Source organism: Strix uralensis, chromosome 5 (assembly GCF_047716275.1).
Source record: "Strix uralensis isolate ZFMK-TIS-50842 chromosome 5, bStrUra1, whole genome shotgun sequence".
In the NCBI taxonomy this organism is placed as follows: Eukaryota; Metazoa; Chordata; class Aves; order Strigiformes; family Strigidae; genus Strix; species Strix uralensis.
Genome location: NC_133976.1, coordinates 11,392,218 through 11,415,144, shown reverse-complemented (window position 1 = coordinate 11,415,144; position 22,927 = coordinate 11,392,218). Strand labels below are relative to the sequence as shown.

The following is a 22,927-nucleotide window of genomic DNA, read 5'->3' as shown; positions in this document are numbered from 1 at the left end:
GGAAAATTTCTTATTCTAGAAGATGACAAGTACAGATTTATTTCTGAATTTTAAGGAGGAATTAACTGAAAATCTAGAAGATCTTCTGAGTGAAAGATCCACAAGTAATTTTTATTTCAAGGAAAGGAAGGTATGACAGCAGTAAAACAAGGATAAAGAGACAGACTCCAACAAACTCGAGAGAACTAGCTAGATGAGTGTTGTAGGAAGATAATCCAAAGAATAAAGGATTAGAAGAAAACTAGTAATTCATGAAGAGGTATATATTAAACATACAAGAAGAAGCTGCTTACTGCAATGTAAGATTAAAAATACTTCAAAATCAAACACAGAAACTGAAATGGAAGATTACCTGTAAAAAACAGCAGTTAGGGCAAAAAGATTCAGAGCAAAGCAAAAAACCAAATATGGTTCAATAATATAATGCAGCTCCAAAAAGGCAAGTTATATTCTATGACGCATTTACCTAAGTGCTGCATGAAAAAAAAGTCATAGAAAATACTCTGTTCACTTGATACCACCTAAGTGTCTCTAACTGTTCAAGAGTATGTTTTAAGAAAGGTAGAGATAACATGCCATTATATACAGTAGAGGTAATAGTAAAGAATGAAAAGAATTTAAGATATAACCGGAGAATTTGAAAGAAATGTTTGTTTAGTTGAAAAGACAAAAGTTGAAAAGTTGGGTGAGGGTGACAACATAAAAATGGTTTCCTAAAATGTAAGAGGAAATTATCATGAGAATTAATTTTTCTCTTTAATGAATGTAAAATGAAAAGAAAAAAAAACCCTCTAAGCTTATTTTGCCTTAAGGAAATTTAGGGAAAGCTTTCTAAAGCTAGGTAGGTGTTGAAGCAGAAAACTGTCAATACCTAAGGAAGCTGTGGAACTGGATACTTTAAAGAGGCTACGTAAGCGTCATTAGCCATGGTCTAGGTATTAAATTTCTCATTGCAGAAAGTCCCAGTCCTCCATTTCTAGAATTATAGAAGAATACAATCGACTCACACAGCATTTCACTGGAATCCCAAATTCCTAAGAATGAATGCAGAGTTAATACATGAGGAGACTGAGATAGGATAAACCTTCTGGTGTCTAACCTCAACCAGTTATGCCGTATGTAGCATTTTGTTTGTATAAATAAGTAAAATGCAGTCTGACTCTCTTGCTTTCATCCCAAAACAAACATAATGTGCTTTCTATATTAAGTGATATCCTATCCTTGTTGCCTTGATTAATCATTTTATGCCATCTGCAGCATCAACCTCTATGTGATACCCTGAATCAATCACTATTAATGTAGTGGTTTGGAATTGAAGATCAACAATGGAAGTATCAAATAGCCCCCTCCATGCCAAAATTGAAGGAAACAAGCTGCCACTTGGGTTTTATGTAACAGATACGCGTGATTCTAATATGACCGATAAGGTTACTTTTCAACAAAGCTATATTAAAACTTTCATTAGCCTTCTGCAGTTCTCAACACCACCACATGGATTTTTATCTTGCACAGTAGATAAAAATGTCACGTGGTAACCCAGACTGATTCATGCTCGTAGTGGAACAGCAGCCTAAAGAGAAACTCAGTATCAACACATACATGTGTGTGTGGACACATGCACGAAAAGGATCTTCTGCATGCAGATCTTCTTCCTAAAATAAACACTCCTCTGTCCCACTGCACTTTCTGCTGCACCTCCTAAGTTTGCAGCAATCTTGTCCAGCAAACTTGCATACATATATACAGGTGATGTGATGACTGAATGGAAAAATAGGTGAAAAAGGGAGAAGAAATATAATGGATATGACTTCTTTAATGAAGCCTTTAAGAAAAACCTTACAGGTGATGTTAAAGAGTCTCAAGATAAAGGGGTCTGTGAAAGACAATGTCGGTAAAGGCTGTGGCATACTGCTGTAATTCAACAGCATTGTCAGGGCATGGACACATAGTAGTGGTATGTCAGCTTAGGAGATGACTACTGAAAGGACAATATATAGATATTTTTGAAAAAAAAGTATCCTAAAAATCACCGTACTCTGATTCTTAGTGGGGGAATAGGGCTTCACACAATGGCCTCAAGTTGCGCCAGGGAAGGTTTATACTAGATATTAGGAAGCATTTCTTTACAGAACGGGTAGTCAGGCATTGGAATGGGCTGCCCAGGGAGGTGGTGGAATCCCCATCCCTGGAGGTGTTCAAGAGTAGGGTCAACAAAGCGCTGAGGGATATGGTGTAGTTGGGAACTGTTAATGTTGGGTTGATGGTTGGACTGGATGATCTTCAAGGTCTTTTCCAACCTAGACAATTCTGTGATTCTGTGGTTCAAAATTTAGGTTTGTGGGGAAAAATGTGTTCCTAATATCATATTGAAAAAAAAAATGTTATTGCATAGATTTACATATAAGACCTTAAATAGTTTAGTATTGTGCAGCTTGACTATTACCAAAGCATCTTTGGATAATGACTGTAACAGGAGGAAGACTGCTGATATGGAATATTTAAATTCATTAATATAGTGGCATTAATCTATGTTAGGAACTCAGAAGCTGGGACAGTGGATATGTTGCAAGCCCTTCATTAATAAGTGGAGGTAAGAAAGAGGTAAAAAATAGATAATTTGCCTTAAGAATAAGATATTTGTTCAGTGAACACTCTAATAATATAGTTTCCACTTTGAAAGAAAAAGGAACGGATTGTGGAATTTATAAATACTGACCCAAGTTTAGCTTTACCAGTTGTGCATGTCACAGTACGTACAATAAATTAAAATTAACAGCTGGAAGATGACACTCTCTCAAGACAGAAGTGATTAGGGAAGGACCCAGGGAGCCAGTTTAACCAGTTAGCTGGAGATTTCTTCTACATGCTATTTCCTGTACCATCAGCACAGGGGGACTATCGGGAGGAATGAGAAATATCTTAGCGTCTGGTTGTCTAAAGATCACAGAAGGCTAATGCGAAGAAGGCCAGAGAATAATCTACAATTCAGAAAACTTAAAAAAAGGCTTAAATTTTATCTATCAAAGTATGCCACATGTCATTCAGATATAAACCAGAATTTTGCTCGGTTCAATCCTTAATTTAATTACTTTATGTTAGATCCTGCATCACAAGCTTATCACACACTCAGAAATGCAAGAACTGTTGGGGTACACTTTGACAACTGTTAAGCTCTATTCAAAGCTGATAGTACTGTTCAGAAAGATGCTGTTTCTATTTTTGGCTCTGTAAGTAATCCTAGAAAGTTATATACATTCAGACTGACACCTGATGAGAATCCCATGGCTACCCCAAGTGGAAATATCATGGACTTTTTCAACAGTCATTTGTAGTCAGGACTAACACTTGTCTAGAATGATTCATACACCATTGCCTAGATTAACAGTTTTCTTTTTAGCTTTACTGACCTGCAGTTGCACAATAACAGATTCAAATCAATGAAGAAAATGGTTCCCTCCTTTGGTAAGGACAGTATGAGGTATTTTTGTTTTAGAAGAATGTTTTGCAAGTGCTTTCACACAGATACTTCATTTTATCATTCTATTGACATGCTGAATGTGTCCCATTAGAAAGAAGTCACTGCCAGTTGTAAACTTCCCAGTGGAGTTACAGCAAGCTAGAGTCTTCTCCCATAGGACCTCTATCATTGTAGCAGTTCTGTGCTCACCACATACAGATATTTTTAATGGAGCTGAGTTGTTGGAAAACTTCTCTGCACACCATTTCTTCTCAAATGATACTGTCAGAAAAATCTACATAAAACAAGGTTGTATTAACCATGACAGATAATTCCCTGGGAATGAGACATGAGACCCAATTTATGGTTCTCGTACCTGAGAGGTCAGATCAATCCTACCTGTGTGGCAGAAGGATTGATCTGACCCACACAAACCTCTGTCATGCTAGGAAACCTCAAACAACTGCAAGCACATGAGGTATATTTAAGGTCTCTTCCTACTCACATAAGTTGAGCAATCCTTCAAAACACAGATTTCAGGGTGCACAGTTTGTCCTGAAGAGCTATAGTTTGTTTTATAATTTCAATCTGAACTCAAAAATCTCAGGATGGAGAACACCTACTGGGCCTACATTTCAATTAAATTTATATTGCTATCTTCACTGAAGCCATCTGCAGTATGAGTGAAAATAAAATGAAAATTTACCACCCCATTCCTGAAATTTAGCACGTGTGTGGTATTTCACACGTTTAATGTGAGTGCCCCAAATGTCATCGTAAAGGTAAACATGCCAGTTTTTAAATATCAGGCACAGCACGTAGTTGCAATCTGTGACAATAAAATCTGGCTTTATAAAGGAAAAAGGCATACAAAAGTGAAACACAACTGTGATTTTCCATTTCAAGCCGATGAAAACTAGGAATGTTCCTCCTCAAAATTGTGTTACATAAGTTTTATAATAACTGTCATATTCAGACTGTAAATTATTTGTAAAGACAGAAATTATTTTAAATAGATCTGCATGCTAATTCAAACAGATTAAACCCCCTAATTTAACAGGACAATTTTCCAGCCTCTAGATTTTAGGCTGCTCTTTTAGCTGTTCCCAATTGTTTATTGTATTCTTTCACTTCTTTGTTTGAAGGTTGCACTAAGGGCACTGCAAACAAGTGTACTAAGTCATGTCATCTGATGGGCCAAAACTTATTGAAGCTTCTTTCATGACAAGGAATTACAAAGTAACTGACATGAAGAAGAAAATACTTTTAGAGATGAAGTGATTTTACATCAGAAAGATGAAAACAAGGATTAACAGATTTGAATGAATGGTCTTTTGTTTGTACGAGAAAAAAAAAAAGTAAGTTTACAACACAGCGTACCCAAGATGGGAAGTGACTGACTGTGAAATAAGACAATAAAGATTCATCTTTTATATACTGTATGCAAAACACAAAGAAAAATGTTAAAATAAATGCAGAGTAGGCAAGAAAAGACATGAGCTGATACATATGTATATTATGAAGTGTTACTGCGGTAAAACATGAAAAACTTTTTAACACCTTACTCATATTGAATAGTCTCTCTACAAATTATAATTATAAAATTGGTCTTATATTTTACATTGTAAAATAAATTATAAATCAACTGCAATAAAGACAACAGAATCTAGATCCACATGTCTTTAAATATCTCATAATTTTATATATATGAAAGCAGCCTATTATGCAATCTAAGAAGGTAACACTATGTTTGTGACTATGACTTTGCAAAATTAAAAGTATGTATGTATTTTTCATGTTAGAATGTGTCTGCCAATTATGTTATTATGCTCTACTGGATTAAGAATAACATTAAATTGCACAGAGAGGGAACAACAAGAGAGCTCCAATGTCATCATTCTGGAATCAAGTGTAGTCTTACTAAGGAGAACATGACCACAAGCATATTTTGTATTAGTCTTCTTTTAAAATATATTAGAAAGTTATGAAAAATTGTCAGGTGGGGTTCATTATGATTTCTAAAAACAAGTTTACTGGTTCAGTCTCATTAGAAGTTTTTCAACCATAAATTTCCCTTCAACACCACAAGGATTGTTACTGATTGAAAACTATAAGGGTAAAGCAAATGGTTCTTCAAATTATACCTGCAAAAATGTTCTTCGTACTTTTTGTATTTCCAATGTCACCTTGGAAGAAACCAGTAAGGGAGGCATCTAGCAACTTAGTACTTTATTAAACAAGTAACAAAATGTGCATGCTTACTAAGATTTGAACTTGTAGTAACATAGAATTTAATCAACTGGAGAAAATTTGCCTCGCGTTACACCTGCACTGCATTTCATTATATATGAAATTATACCTAAATAATCAGAAATCCATAGAGTGACCATTATCACCATTATACATTTGTTGTATGTAATAAAACCCCCAAACCCTCATTCACTGGAGGGAACAAGAAAGTGAGAGTATAGTTTATTATATATAACAGTATACATAAAAACAATCCAACCCTTGGCAATGCAAATTTACAGTATTAAAGGATGCAGTCAAATAACCATTTTAAATTAGTAAATTCTACATTTCATTTATTATACTTCATGGAATAATCGATCGTCAAGCATGATCTGAGTAAGACCACAAATCTCAGTACTGAAGATCTGTTCTGCTGTTTGAACTGGATATTTTACTATGTTTTCCTCCTAACATGGCAAATTAAATGGGAAATAATAAGAAATGAATCATATATCTTCCCCCTTATGCACGTATTTCCTTTGGCTGATGGCTTTTGTTGTAACACAATAAAAGCTACCAACTCCAAATTTGAAGAGGAATCTCTGCATACGTTTTCAGAATACAGCCATGCGTGTTACACTACAAGTTGCTATGATTTCAGTTCTTCCTGCTAATTATCAGTTTAAAAAGTACTTTCAGCTCAGTCACGAAGATTAACTAAACCCCACCATATCATTCTGTGTGAAACACTATTATAAAGCAGACACAAAATGATTATTCAAGGTCACTGAGTGAATCACTGGTCAAGATAGAAATTGTGTCTTGCATTTCTAGTTCTCCTTTTGAAGGGATTAATTCAAATACATGAGGGTTTCCAATGAAATACTTCCACTGCTTTATACATAAGCATCCAAGGCAACTGTTAAAAGTGTCTCGGTGAATTGAGATCTAACTTCTATCTGCTTTTCTTGAAAACAGAACAAAACAAAACAACCCCCCCCCAAAAAACACATCTAGACACATCTCCAAGCACTAGAAAAGATAAATTCTTAGTTGCAGTGTGAATCCAGATCATATTTAACCTTTATTTAGAAAGTGATTAATCTTCTAAATATAATAATTGGCACTGAAACGTAGTAGGATACAATTTACAAAGCTATTTTATTTCACACACACACACATTCATGCATTTTTACATCTATAAGTATGCAAAAGCCAGACCAGAAGTTTGATTAGATTAAAAATTTAAACCCCAAATCAGCACAGCTAATAATCCAATCTAATCTGAACAACATGATTCTCATGTCAAACTCATAATTCTGGTTGAACTACAGATCAAATTTCATCAATAGAAAGCCATCCCACTCGTAGCTAAGACATTCAAAGACATAATTAGCCTCACTGGTTAAAATATGTGGGTTTGTTCCAGTCCAAATCTATTCAGAATCAGATTCTAACCTTGAGATCTCATTTTGCCTTTGCCTAATGAATAAAAAACCACAGAAAATATTCACAGTGAGGAGATATAGATATATCTCATTTAACTACCTGTGTTTCTACTTGATAATGCAAGGATTACACTAATAGAAGAAAAATGTCAGTAAAAAGTTTAATTTTTTATGGTTTATGGTATACCTTGTATTGCTTGACACCAATGAGTCACACGTTCTAAAATATTAAATATATTTTATGTTTTTTTCAAAGAAATGTTATAAATTGAGAAAGCGTTAAGGGCCCTAAGGTTCAATACTAATGTGTTTTTAAAAAGTACTTTATACACATACCAAAAATGGTTTAACTTCCATATTTAAATGCTCCTCTTTGAGCTGCTGTATTTTATGTAGTAAAATCTTTCATATATCACTTACTTTTTTGTCTTCATTATATTTATGGAAAATTTCTTGTGCTCTTTCTTCACCACCATCGGTAAACAACATAATAATCTTATTGCAGTTAGCTCTAGAGACACTGTGCTGTGGGAGATAGATACAAACAGAAGCTTTTTTAATTTCAGGCTGTAAGGAATAACAACTGTTATATCTTATGGCTTACTACACTTTAACACTGTAGTGGCAAAACATCCGAAGTCTTTTAGGATTTAATTCAATAAGCCCTTCTGAATGAAAAATAAAAATAAAATAAAATAAAATAAAATAAAATAAAATAAAATAAAATAAAATAAAATAAAATAAAATAAAATAAAATAAAATAAAATAAACCCAAACCAAAACCATTTTTCTGTTTCATGAGACTTAAATATGACTCATTTCAGATATGGCCCAACACAGAGGAATGGGGATCTGATGGTTCCTCTCACCTCCATGGACACAAGAAAAGCTCTTTAGCTCATACCCATCACATCAACCCCACAGTGTTCCTCTACAGATGTTCTGCACGAGACTTCTACAGTGAGGGCCTCTAAACATTTTTACTCTTCTCTTTGCTCATCCTTACATTTTTCCTTGTGGACAGTAAATTTGGGAACAATGACCCTCTAATAAATTACTGCATGTTCTTCTTTTTTCTGCTGGACTCCTACTCACAGAAACTATCAAGCTCACTGACCACTTAAGTGAAAACTCTGATAATTTAGGCACCCTATAGGTACATGTAAAAAACTCTACTTTATAAACAAAGAAATATTTTTCCATTTGCTATTTTTGTCACATTTCCTTAAAATAAGATCCATCTTCCACTTTTTTAATTATTTCCTGGGTTTTTTTTGGTTTTGTTTTTTTTTTTTTTTTTAAATTATTGACACCGAAATGAATAGTTAACCTTTACAAAAGTATTTTAGAATCAGGTTTAGACAATATATGGCAGCCAAGAGATGGCTGCCTAGAATATTAAGATCTCTCAATCACCTACTTTTCTAATTACATTGCAACTCAGAGGTGAAGAACTGAGCATGTTCTATTATTTCTAGAGAGCAAGCCTGATATAGAGAGAATTTAGAAGCTCCTCTGACTCCTAATTCAGCAGTCAAAGTAACTAAAAAGACTACTGAGAAAAACACAGTGTGTGGTGCAAAGGAATAAAAACATTGTTCCACAGCCAGAACAATGAAGTTAATGAATAGGAATTTCGCCTCCTTATGGAAGGAGACAAAGGCTCCTCCTTTGGCATTCATCTTCTTTCGTTATTCCCTAAAAGTTAAGAATCTAGTTTAAGCAAATTGTTCTGAATTTTACAGCCAGCATTTCTTGTCCTCTGTGTTGCATACAAATGGTCCTAGTCAGACACATCTTGGTACTTATGAGTAGTTGGATGTGACAGTAAAGCCCTTAGAGATTCAGTAACATAAATTCAACTTCCCCTTCCACAAGCTTGCGGTTTGCTGTATGAATTTGCTATAGGAGAGTCAGCCTTACAAAGTAGCCAGTGCCCCCTTGCTTTAGTCTTCGTGACTAGATAATGACTAACTTTCACCTGGCTGGTCAGGTGAGATGATCCCACTCCCCTTTGTCATTTTTTATCCTACTTTCTGATCTGATTCCTTGTTGTTCTGTAATGAAGAGACTGAAACACCAAAGGCAGCCCTCAAACACCAGCCAATAATCCTCAATATTGCAACTCCATAGTTCTACAATGCTCCCAGAAAACTGAAATACAAAAACTTTATTTGCAAACACTACATCAACAGATGAATAATTATTCCTCAGAGATGATTTGTGTTGGTAGTTCAATATTCAGTATTGTGAATATAGTGAATAACTACTTACTTAATCATTTGAAGAAAACCAAAGATTTTCTTACACGTAACAACACATAAAAAATGCTTGAAATCAATACATTGTCATCAGCACACTGTGTTTCATTTGGAATTAAATAATTTATGACCTTTTTTTTTCTTGTGAAATATAACCTACAAGATACTGCTTTGCACTGCAATCTTTTCGATATTAAAAAGTAATAAAAGTACAGTTGGATTTTTCATAAATAAACTCACCTATGTTTACAGTGATTTAATATATGGGCCAAAATAAAATCAGATGGAAACCAAAGAGGTGACAAGGAATGGGACCAAAGCCTGCTCATGTTATAAAACTTTCCTGTTGATTTTGAAATGAGCACTATTATGGGCAATATGAACTTGAGCTACTCTTTAACGCTTCCCCAGGACAAAAACTGGCTTCTTAGCATAAACCACAGAAGACTACAAGCTGGAACTGAGTCTAGGTATTCATTTTTAGTTCTCTGTTGCACTTGTCTTTAAACAAGCACGCAAGACATGATCCACTTTACACTGTGCCTAAAATTGTTTTTGTTTTATACAAGTTTCACATCCCTAAAATTAACTTATTAAGTGGCAGGTCGGGATTATACCTCATGACATGACACTTCAAGAATGCAGTTATCATTGTGAGTTCCATGCCACTGAGGAAGAAGAAGGTAAATCAAACCATAAATCAGCTACTCAAATCAAGAAGAGGTGATTTCAAGGTATATTTTTGAGAAATTGAGTTATTATTGTATGGGGGAAAAAAGCTCGTGAATTGCTGAAGTATTATTGTTTTCAAAGAAATAGCAAGTTACTAAAATAATAAATAATGAAAAGATACTGCATAAAAATGATGGAAACCAGATTATTGATAATCACTTGAATTAGTATGTTGAATAAACCTGAAGTGTCTATTTTCATCTAGCAACACATCAAACAGTAAATTTTTCACAGCACTATTGTGAACTATTACTTTGTTAGTCAGGAAAATTGTTTGAAATAACTGTCATCCAGAAAAAAGTACCCACAAAATTATTATGAAAATTTGAGCTGTTAAAAAATATTTCATTTCCATGGATGTTTGCATTCATAAATATACAACAAAGCGTATTTTTTATTATTTGTTTAGGCCTGTATTATATCATCCTATTATATTGTCTTGTCACCAGAGTTCAGTGCTAACTTCATCACCAGCCCTTTACTTTTCCTGCCAGATGCATTTGCCAATATCTGAAAAGGATGACTATATTTTTATAACCTAGTGCAATCTCTTCATTTCCCTTGATCCACAATGTCCAGCCATAATTTACAGGCTTGTAGAGATTATGTGAGGCTAATCACACTTCTGTCTTGGTTACACTTGGTCCCACTATGAGACAGATCTCCAATTATGTTTTTAAGTAATTTTTTTAGTCCACTTTGAGGCTTCCCTTGTGTTCAGGTCTTCTTAATACTGCCTATACACAAAGTACATATCTGGTGCTGCAACAAATGTAATACATAATCTTAATAAAATGTGAATACTGTGAGGAACAAGCTGTGTTTGGTAAAATTCCTTGTGTCTTCCTGGTTCCCTCTGTATGAGATGGATGAAGAAAAAGTGGAAATGCCTTTCAGCCTGGTCTGAAAAATCCAACAGCTTTTAAATCCTGTTTGCAGTTTTATATAACCATCAGCAGAGGGCACCCAATCATTTCCCCACCAAACCCCTCTGCTCATCTACATAGTGATCTGCTGAGAAAATACCCTTGGAAACATTGTATTTTCTTTTCCTCCATCAAAATTTAACAAGGTTAGAAATTTTTCAACCAGCTCTAGCCCTAGGCTGCATATACAATGGCTGGGAAGAGCGCCCTGAAGTCCAGAATCTGGCAGATTAGGGGAAAATATTAAAGATTTGTACACTGAGAGACATCACTGATATACTAAAAAAATAGTAATAAAGAGAATACACTTCATATTTGTTAAACTAGATCCTTAACTGATGTAAATTGGTACAGCTTTATTTACACTAAGGTGACAATCCAACATGAAGTCTTTATGAAGGTGGAAAGTAGAAATTTATATTAAAACAACTACACAATTAAAAAAATTGCTAATAAAACCCCAACATTTGTGGTAAATGGGAAACATTACTATTCCGAAAGCTAGTGCTTGGGTGCAAATGAGAAAGTACAATGTAATTAAAACATGGAAACTATGCATTTAATTTTTGAGGAAATTATACTTTTTATACATGAGAAAGAGAAAGGAATTAGAATGCTCTCAGGTGCCTAATATTCCTCTATAAACTAAGTAATTTGCTCCCCTCTGTCCTGCTCAAGCCATGGTCGACTATTTATGACTTGTAATAAATTGAAATTGTAGGTTAACTAAACATTGCTAGGAGATACTGTGATAAAATTGAAATAATACTGTAACATAGCCTTCCATTTTAAAATTACCTGTGAATCAACCACTACCACAACTATGTGATAACTGAGAATCACATGTTAAATGAAAAACTAGCTGAATGAATGAAGTAAAATCAGTACAGAACATTGAAAACCACATTAATTCCCAAATCTTAGCAACCTGTTGGGGGATCTGCAAAGAAAAAAACATGTTGTTGTGATAAATTTATTTGCTAAATAGAGGTTTGCACTTCTACCAGTTAGTTACACAAAGGAGGAGCTTGCAGTAGACATCTGAACATTCAAATTCTCCTTCACTTTACAGCAGAAAGAGATGACTTTCATACTTACATTTAGCAGCTGTTCAAAAGCATAGCTAAAGCCTTTTTTGTAATCCGTAATTCCTTTAGCAGAGATTTTATAGACAGCTTCTTTCAGCTTCTTCTTGTTCCTCACATTAGCTTGGACAAGATGATTAAAGCAACTGACGTTCTGAGCATTATTATTGAACTGTAAAAAAGATATAAATAGTATTAAAGATAGTTAATTCTCTTTTCTTAGGTACTGTAGTAGTAAAGGCTAATATTTCTTTGATCCATGAGATAAAGCATGTCACACCTGGATTTTCATTTCCACTACATTAAGAATGTCCAGCAGTGTCTGGAGATTTCAAAATTGGGCAATAAATGTATTTAAAGAAAAGATATTTGCTGATTCACTGTTACAATCAAAAAAACTCTACTATAGTGCAAAAATTCCCATAAATTTCATTTCAAGCTCATATAATGAAATCAAACCGAGAAACGCAGAGTTAAGGAAATAAAAACATGGAGAAAAACTTATGTTGCTTTTTTTAATCACTGAAAAATATTGGTTGAATTATCAGGTGACTTCCGTATTGCACGTATTAGTCTGCTGTTTTACACTGAAACTTGCAGATCATAATCAATTACTACGTATACCTCATAGAAAACAAAACACACTCTTGGGACAATGGAAGCACATGGGAGTATAGCTGTAAATAGGAGGATATTGTTAATAATAATACAAATTTGTGTATTGAGAACACACATATTTGCGCTCTCTTATCCACACATCCATAGAGAGTACTCCCTGAAAATTTGATTAATACGAGATTCTGACATTATTTTAAAAACATACATAAACAATTTTTTATGTGCAAAATGTTGTCTGCACAAGTAGAAATCAGTTTTTGATCTCTTTAAAATTTGTCTTTATATAAATATACATACATGTATAAGTACAGATATATATATGCCTGTAGAGAGAGGGATGCAGAAATACGTCTCACTTTTTAGCTCTGTATCTATCTATCTAAAGTCAAAGATGAGACTTCTCTTAAAAAAAGCTTCAGCATGTACAATTCTAACTGTACTCTTGAATGAAAGTACATTAGTTGTGTTTAACTGAATGAAAATCTCCTTTTAACTACGTCTCTGATTTTTATTTAAGACACTCTTGACTAGTATTACTAAAACAATTTTATTGGCCAATTTTAAAATGTTTTATCTATCCAGATATCTTGTGTGACCTTCTTTTCTCACTGTCAAATACAATGTCCAAAAAACTGTAAAACTCCATCTCAGTAAAGGCACTAAAATCCAGACCTCCTAATTTATATATCAGCTGAAAACAGATTATTATGTCTCTTCCTGATTAAGGCTCTTCAGTGAAAGTAAATGAAAATGTAATTTTATGCTGTCAACCTGGTGCAAAGCCTTAAAATAACTTAAAACTCAGGCCTTGTCAGCCTAAGTCTCAATACTGCTAATTAGTTCAATAGTAGTATATAGAAAATAAGGTAAATAGGGTCACAGATTTCAATAACTGCTCAGACTACTTACATGTCTAAAATAAATCACTTAGTACCAAGCACAAAGTACAGAGAGAGAACTGCTATCAGCAGCAAACATCAACTTGCGTTGTAATTGTAGGACACTTAAAATAAACAGAACTCAAAAGGATGATGGGATTGATAATATCAAACCATTTTTAATAATGCATAAAAATTCAATTCAAGTTAATAGGATGCTTAGGAGGTATGCAGACTTTTCCATGTCCTGGAATCAGATGTGTACAGATGTATGTTCCTTGGTCTTAGGACTGACCAAAACATGAACTACCAGTAGTTTTTATCCAACATCCACTTTAATCAATGAGACTTCTGCTATTGAATTAGTAGGAGCAAATGTATAACAGCAAACATAGTACAGCTGTGGCAGAGATGACTGACAGAGAAAGGCACCACCCTCAGCAGAAGGCTTAGCTTGTTTCAGATGCTTCTTGAATGTAGCCACAGAGCTGCAACTGTGGGGTTTTTGGCTGTAAGTGAGCAAATCCAGACACTATTATGAAAGTGTTTGCTATGCTGGATTCTTACTTAGATTTCCACATGTAATTTCTTACTCTCGCAAAAAGGATGTGTCAAAGTGCCGCATGAACTAGACACTTTAAAGCATGAATTTGTCTGCCTCATCTTCTAATATCGTTATTGTACCACAAGCCACTCCTGCACGTATGTAGAACCTAAACAAGAAAACCCACTACTTTAATTCTGAGCATTAAGTAGTTCACAACTAATCTAATACCTTGCCATCTTCGTATTGTATTTTACTAGGGAGCTTATTTTTGCTCATTCCTCATGAGTTAGAATTGTCTTTTGGTGAGATACTGATATTTTTATGGTATAATTGCTGTTTTCTTGAGAACTGATTCTTGCTAGGTAGAATACGCTATGAGAATGCCCATATAGGAATCTTCATATAACTTTCTAATTAATAAAGACAGTTATTACTCTGTCCCAATGTTATAGCTCTGGTCCCCAGGTGATTAAATACTATGGGAGCAAGTTGTTCTCATATGGATTTATGCAAAGTTTTCTGCCCCCCTTTCTATCAATACACAGTTCTCAGCATGTCACAAGGGGACAACTGTTTCCAAAAACATACAGAAGCATGAACAAGTGCTCTAACTTTGAAAAAAGCAATGCTATATTTGACCAAGTATTCTACAGAAGAGCCAGTTGTATATAATAATATGACAAAGGTTGCTTATTAATTTTTGTAATATTATATTTATCAGGCCTTTAATTTTCATAATGCCACAACTATAAATATAGTATCATGTATCTAAATTATTTACAGTGTCAAAAGTATGAAAACAGGATAAAATAGTGAAGATTAAAAATATTTTCCGGTTCTCCCAATGTCACAATGCAAACTTCACCTTTAAAATAAATGAACGCATGGAATTGGATTACATATAACTAAATTTTCAGCTTGAATATTCCTTTAATGTATGTCATAATTCCCAGAGAATAAAATTTTGGCAGGACCAACCCTCTGCTGTGATTAAAAAACAAGACTTCCAGCAGAACCCTAACATTTCCATTGTGTGATTTTAAAGCCATTATCTTTCATTAAAGTTCTTTCCCCAGACTCAAACAAACTATGGTCATTCATTTTTCCATTTCCCCTCAATATCATGTGATGATTTTTATTTGCTGTCCTTAAGCAGCATATTTTACTGCTTAAGCCAAAACACGAGATGATCACACAACTGCAATCAATTCCCTTTGATGCAAAACACTGACACACTCAACGGTGCTTCTTATAGAAGTTTCTTACAGAAGTAACCAATAAATCACCCAATGATTATTAGGCCCATTAACCATGTGGGAGTGAAAACAATATTGTGCTGTGGAATTATTTCAGCTTGCCTTGACCTAATTTTGTAGCCATGACGGGAAAATTACTGATGTAATTTTAAAAATACAAAGTCTGAAAATTAATTCTAATTGTGAGATGGGATGAACGTACAGATCTTGTACTTGGAAAATATAAGAAAATCAATATCCCATAGGTTGCTCTGCTCCACAAAAGCCCATTTAATCTGAAAAAGTAGAGTGAAAACACTGCTCTGCTCCATCAGTGATATTATATGCAAATTATTTAATATGCTAATAGAAAAATAACCATAAACTCAATCTTACAGTCAGTGCATGCCTTCTCTTGGGCTATAGCAAACAGCGATTTAGGTGTTCAAGTGAAAATTTAGTGACAAGTGAAAATTTCTCCCTGAAATGTCACTAACATTAAACTGCAAATCTAAATTGCTTGCTAGCAGTCCTCCAAATGTATCAGGATAATTTTTTCTATGAAGGTCAGGTATCTAGCGTATGGATTGATAGTTATGGATACAAAAATGACATTTTAAAAATTGACAGGAATACTGGCTCGAACTGTTTAAGCAGTTAGCAAGTAAACTGTACTGTACTATACTTACACATGGTGTAAACTGAACAAAGGTTCAAGGTCCAAACATCTGCATTTATAGATTGACAAATGTTGATGTAAAATGAAGGAGAGAAATAACACATTTGTAGAATGGAGAGTTACATCAACCAAAGTCTGCAAATGCTGTAATTTAATTAAGAAAATATATGAGCCACCTGTTTTCAAATACATCCGTCAATGTTAATGTTAATAGCAGTCACCAAAGCAGATAAGAAGAGTTTAGATTAAATAAAGCAATCAGTAGATGGAACAACAATCCTCAAAAATGAACATTTACCTGCTTGTTAGGAGGTGAAGGCAAGTCTAAAGGTTGAAATGTGACTGATAAAAATGTTCAAAGGAGGAACAAAATTCAAGGCTACTTTTAATTAAACTCCAGTAAGATACTGAAGTAATTGAAGGATTTCAAGTGTAAAAGCTTTCAGATCATCCTTAAAACTGGATTTTCATTAACACTAAATAATTTTGCTATTTAACCAGCTGACCATGTGAGAAATACCAGGACCATTCATAACTGAATTAGCCAAACTGAGCCAGATTTCAGTTACACTCATCTGAGATATAGTAGCAATAGTGGCATTATAATTTTTCACACATTAAGATACCAAAAGCCAAAATACCTGCAATAAGACTTTCACAATTACTGATCACATTACCTGTCTCCTAAGTACCATAACAATGCTTGTTTAAGTTTGGATGATTTCTTGAAAACCAGTTAACAATATACTCAATCACTTAGATTTTAAGTGGAAGAAAGAACATGCAAGATTTCAAAAACTAGTTGCCACTTCAGAAAGTCCATGTTCTTACAAAATCAAATTCTATCCAAGGTGTAAAATTAATTACAATCCATACTTTATTGAATAAAACACTCTCAATGTATCTATACAAAATATGTCAGTTGGGTATTTATCAGACTGACATCTCCCCTTAATTATTGCAGTAAAGATAAACGTATGTCAAAAAAATGCTATTGTGGTAAAAAGAAAATAAATTGAATTTGTGTACGATTCCATGGGCTCAGTGAATCACTTACAAAACAACAGATGACATTTGAAGGCAAACCATTCAAAATCTAAAGCCACCCTATACAGTATGTCACCACCAGTGACAGCTTCTACTTTTTCAACTATATAAAAAGCTTATTCCTTATCTAAGCTAAAATAAGAGGGGCTTGCAGCAAAACACTTGGAAATCATGGAAAACAGGATAACCGTAGCTTTTTATTCTAAAGTATTATGAAGCATTAATATAATTAAATTTGTCTTGAATTATACAACAAGTTATAAGATCTAGATGTATTTTTCACTGAACTATTTCTCACTACCCAATTTCTTTATATCCTTTTGCAGTCTCTGCCTTTGGGATCTCCCAGAATGGTTCTCAGGTCTGAGGAAATGAAGACCTCCTATTCACAGGTTTGGGCAGGAATACCCAAGCCTGTTACTGGTGCACTGAGACTGTTAGAGAACTTCATCTATTTGTCCTCAAACCACCAGATTGATCTTTGGCCATGGGGGCCATTGGAGTAACTCAATAACCTGAAAGATAAGTAATCAGTTCACCTTAACATGAAACTCTGAACAAAGGAGTTTGAGTTTAATGCTTCTTGAACCTTGTCATTCTGGAGAAGGTCAAAACCAGAAATACTAATTGACAGTCTCACAAGGACTTTGTCTTTATCTTCCTATTGAGAGAAGGATCAACTTGCAAGACCAGTGGAAAATGATACAGAACTGCAGTGAAATATCTAAAGGCTAGAGACCTTTCCCATCCCTGGGTAGTTCCATTGAGCTGTGGGTTTCTCCAGACACATGGACCTCTGCAATCCATTGTGTCCCAAGAATTAAACTGATGGACAACAGAAGGTGTTTTCAATCCGAAATCCTCTTCTGATTCCAGAAGAGTTACTTCTGCATTGCTAAAAACCTCCTATTTTCCAGAGTCTCAACCTGGAAATCCTTCTTTAAAATTATTAAAACTCCTACTGCAACATCAGGCTATTAGAGGATTCGAGGGAAGTGATTCAGAGATACTGATTTATTTCCTATATCTGTTCCCACTCTAAGTACTCTGTGGATATGATAGCAGATCAAAAAATGAATAAAAAGAGACCCTACACACAGGTGTTTTCATTAAGAGGACAGTATAAGACAAAAGAGGCAGGGTGAGGGAACCCCTCATGGAAGAAGTCTGCAAAATGAAGAAAGAAAGGATCAGTATTCAGCAGTGGGATATACACAGGGACTGAAAACCATTTGAGACAGTTAAGTAGAAAGATCAAAGCTATCAAGCAGTCTGGGGAAAAAAAACAGCAAACAAAATAGATGAGAAGAAAAACTTGTATAAGTTTGAGCTTTTTTCTAAAACTGCATTCAGTTCAATATATTACCTGCTGAACAGATACAAACTGGCTTGTCTGCTGGGATATTTTTTGATAGAGCTGCCTTTTGCAGATACCATCCGATCTCTCTCCAGTTGACAAGCTTTAGCAAGTAACACATAGCATATAACTCACAGGGACATCCACACATTAGCATCACAGACATATTCAAACATTACTGAGTGTCTCGGACTTCTTGTGAAATAGATCAGAACTGTTCTCATTTTATTGGTGAGAAAAGTGAAGCAACAGGGAAGAAAACAAGTAAATCTGAGGCGAAGACATGGCCAGAAGTTTTAATCTCAATTCCCCACTACTACAGCACCAGAATATGCTTTTTCCCTTTCCTTTGTGCAACCAACTCCAAGAACTCAAACTTGCCCTTTAACTTAATATTAGTTGTTTTGCTACATGCTATTTAAACCACAAGGTCAAACAGGGCACAAATTCTTAAAGCATGAATTCTCATAAACAGGTTATCACTTACACTCTTCAAAATGCACACACAGCTAATGTGATTCATTCTGAAGAATACAGCACTGAAAAAGAAAAATCTCAGATTTCACAGGCAATGTATAAATTGATGAATGCTTCAAATTCTCTTCTGTATATCCATCTATCCCTCTCTACAAGTCTAAATATATCTCCATCTCCTGAGAGGTATAAAGGATATAAATCCAAAATCCAATGTCAATCATTCTTTTGGCAAGTCTATGAGGTTATTTAAATGCAAATAAAACATTTCAATTGATTCTGCTTCTTTTATGAAAGGAAACTCAAAGCATCCCCTTCATTACACTGTCTTAGAATTCACATTATTAATGTTAGCAAAACAAGCAGGCATCAAAACCAGCAGCATTAAGAAGAAATGGTATAAAGAGCAATATCTTGGGGTATTAATTTATATTGATCAGAAAGTGCTTATTACTGTTCCTGACAGTCAACAACTTTTTTTTTTCTGCTGTATCTGATGTCTTCATACATATGTGTATATATATATTTATAAAAATATATGTTTATGTATAGGTATGTGCTTAACTGTTTTTATGACATGATCAAGAAAGCAAGCTTCAGTCAACATTTATTAGACGGTACCTGGACAAAGCAATCATCCAGTGAGGAAAGCCACAATTCTCAAAAAGGATAGAAATAAGTTTATGTAAATCCTCAGGAAAAGAAATTGTGGAAAGCAGTGCCAGCTCTGCGATTCAGTTTGAAAAACAGAAAATATTTTATAAATCATCTCATTACTGGAAAATACAACAACATAAACAAATCAAAACAAATAAATTAATGAAACTTTAAAAAACTTTTTCAATTTTTGTCACTAGGTGGTACTAAAACAAGAAAAGTTGAACTGGTCTTACAAATGTTATCTTGAAATGGGAAATTTTACACTTCTGGTGGAAGTTGTTGGTGCATTCTGTCACTGGCATAAATTTCTCATTTCAACTAAAACAATAAAATACTCTTGTTTGCCAAATGAGTGAAGAAGCAGGAATATTCAAATCCAAACTTCCTCCTTAAAGAAAAATTTCTGTATGTCGAACACAGGAGGTCCCACCTCCAGAAGGATAATAATCTATTTCTTCCATACAAAGGATCCATATTACCAAAACAAGCATATCAATTTCTAACAGTTTTACAAAGCGTGTTTACAACACTCATAATGGAAAGGCTGTAAACTAACCTGCTACCTAAATGTCTTTCTGCATCTCCAAAATCTGTAAAAGTGATAACATTCTTACTGAATACTGTTTAATACCAAATCTATGTAAAAATTCAGATTTTCCCACACTTCCTTGCCTGCTGCCTCCCTATTCTTCACTCATCCCAGTTAGTTTACTAACATCTACTGATTCAACACAGCATGTTTAATCAGAATCTCCTGAAATTACACTTTTAAGAAAAAAAAACCCAAACCCCTAATAAACCCCCTAAAAAATGACCCTTTCAAACCTTCTGACATTAAATGAGACCCTGGCTTAAACCGTATGTAACTTGTGTTTTTTAAACATTCAGAAATGTTTATAGTTTTATAGAAAGTCATATAAACTTGAACAAAACAGCAATTCCTCTACTTAAACTTGCTACAGAGACAAAACATACATTTAAAATAGCAAGATCACGATAGCTGAATAGATGAGAAACATCACTCCGGGAATACTGAAAATTGAGAAAATATAGTCAGCTTGCTGAAGACCTAATCACATACTACTGCTGCTGACTTTCAATCTGCTGATGTTTGTTGCTATGCTTCTTCTACCTCATGGCTAAATCAGCTTGGTGACCCAGTTGTATCTATATGTATTAAATGAGCAATAGTGAAATAGATCTGATTTCACCAGGCTTTCATCTTGCAGCTAAACCCAGCTTTGCTGTTTTCCTTTTTTTCCTGCTGCTTTAGGCTTGGTAATAGGATTTTAGGGTTAATCCCAAGAATAACTGAATCTTGAATAAGGCCTGTTAGAATCCATATTTCAGCAGTGAGAAGATATTATAAATATTTATCAGAACCCATTTAGAGAATAGTAAGAAAGCACTTTGCAAAGTTTTATTCACATGTAGATCTCAGTACACAGAAAATTGCAGTTCAAGCAATAAAGGTTTGTAATTTGACGTGCCAAAAAATAATATGTGGTGTCAAAGTTCAGCATTCATATCTTACTATAGAATTAAGTGTTTTCTCCTATCCTATGACTTGCATGCAGATAGTTGTCAGGTATACCATACAACCCTACACTGTAGAGAAAATATAAAAAGCTTATTCTAGTACTCAGAAGGAGCCCACCTGCATTTCTTAGATTGTATTGCAAGTACAGAATGAAATAAAACTAGGATTATATGCCAATTTAAACTATTGGCATTTCCTGAAGTGTAAAATATATCACTTTTTTTTTTCATTGTGGAATGTAAATACGTGTATTATAGACCAGAGGTAGCAGCATTCAACAAAAAACCTGTTAGATCATAAAATATCTGCTGATAAAAATATTGTAGCATAATATGAGATAAATGTTTGGAAAAAGACCAAATACTGGGCCAAAATCTGCTCTCAGTTAGCTTTGTTAACTTGTCTAACCAATATGATTATCTGCACATAAATCAATTCAAAGCTCCCACTGAGTACAAAAGGATTAATGTTCAGACCATAAAGTACGATGCTGTGCTGCAAATCTCAGCGTTACCACAAAGAACATCAGCATAGGCTGAAAGATGAATTAGCTTAGCAAGACGAACTCATTTATAGTCATTTCATGATGCTGTGTCTAAGTTAGCATGTATTATTTACTTAAAATCATGTGTTTCTGACTTCCACTGAAAATTTCAGTGCTGTGAACTTCAGCATCTCCCAGAGAAAGCTGGCTGATCTGAACTATTGCACTACTGTAGTGCTGCAGTCCTGTAGTCTGTGCTGTACGGCACTGCTACCCAGATACACTCTAGGAGAGAGCTGAAAGAAGAGAATTTCTAGAAAATTATTTTGTAAACTTTCTTTTATTGTCACTTGACTGGAGAAATCTTCATTCAGTCAAATTCAAGTTGTTTAGAACACGAAACACCCTTTCCCAAAAAGATGAATCATAAAATCACAGAATATCTCAAGTTGGAAGGAACCCATAAAGATAATCAAGTCCAACTCCCTACTTGTTGCAGAACTACCTATAACTAAACCATATGACTAAGAGTGTCCTTGAACTCTGACAGGCTCGGTGCTGTGTCCACTTCCCTGGGGAGCCTGTTTCAGTGACCAACCACCCTCTCAGTGAAGAGCCTTTTCCTAACATCCAAACTGAACTCCCCCTGACACAGCTTCATTCCATTTCCTCATGTCCTATCGCTGGTCACCAGCGATACAAGTTTGAGTATTAAACAGTTATGTATAAATTCACAGGATATGTGAGGTCGCTACTCAGGGCATCAAAAGTAAGATGAATGTTTAGTCAGTGCACCAAATTGCAAGATAGACATACACTTAGCATCAGGCCACATAACTGGGGAATGGCAGGGGGCTACAATGTCACCTCCATATTCCCACAGCTTGACTTCAATGTGCCTGTCACCCTTGCAGGGCAGAGCAATGTCCCTGGCTGCACATGGTGCCTGGGGTTTGCTGCACATGGTGCCTGGGGAAGGCTGCGGCAGCACACTGCTGACATGCTAAGGCAGAGAAGTGTGAGACAGGAGGGAAAATCATGAGTCTTGAAAGCGTGAGACTTGAGAAGTTGATGAGTATTTAATTCATGTTTTGCCTAAGAGATCCTTTAGATTCACACCAAACTAACATCTTGCCACATGTCTTAAAATTTTCACCTACCACATAGATGACTTTTATAGAAAATATATTAAAAAAAGGGAGATCATAAAACAAATAGCCCCATCCTGTCCCAAACCTTACGGACAGCCATAAGGTTTCTCCTTTTT

The 22,927-nt window shown here is 34.7% G+C and overlaps 1 protein-coding gene across 9 annotated transcripts in view; it reads right to left on the bottom strand.

Annotated features, from left to right (window-relative positions):
• Positions 1–22,927, bottom strand: part of CACNA2D1 (calcium voltage-gated channel auxiliary subunit alpha2delta 1) — a 434,706-nt gene that overhangs the window by 77,687 nt on the left and 334,092 nt on the right. For all 9 annotated transcript variants that reach the window (XR_012629126.1, XM_074869856.1, XM_074869858.1 and 6 more), the window contains exons 11-12: positions 12,155–12,313; positions 7,558–7,662 (exon numbers count right to left, since the gene is read on the bottom strand). Coding sequence is in view for 8 of the 9 variants with exons in the window: in XM_074869856.1 (XP_074725957.1) it covers positions 7,558–7,662; positions 12,155–12,313 (264 nt within the window). In the remaining variant the exon portion in view is untranslated. The remainder of the gene's footprint in view (positions 1–7,557; positions 7,663–12,154; positions 12,314–22,927) is intronic.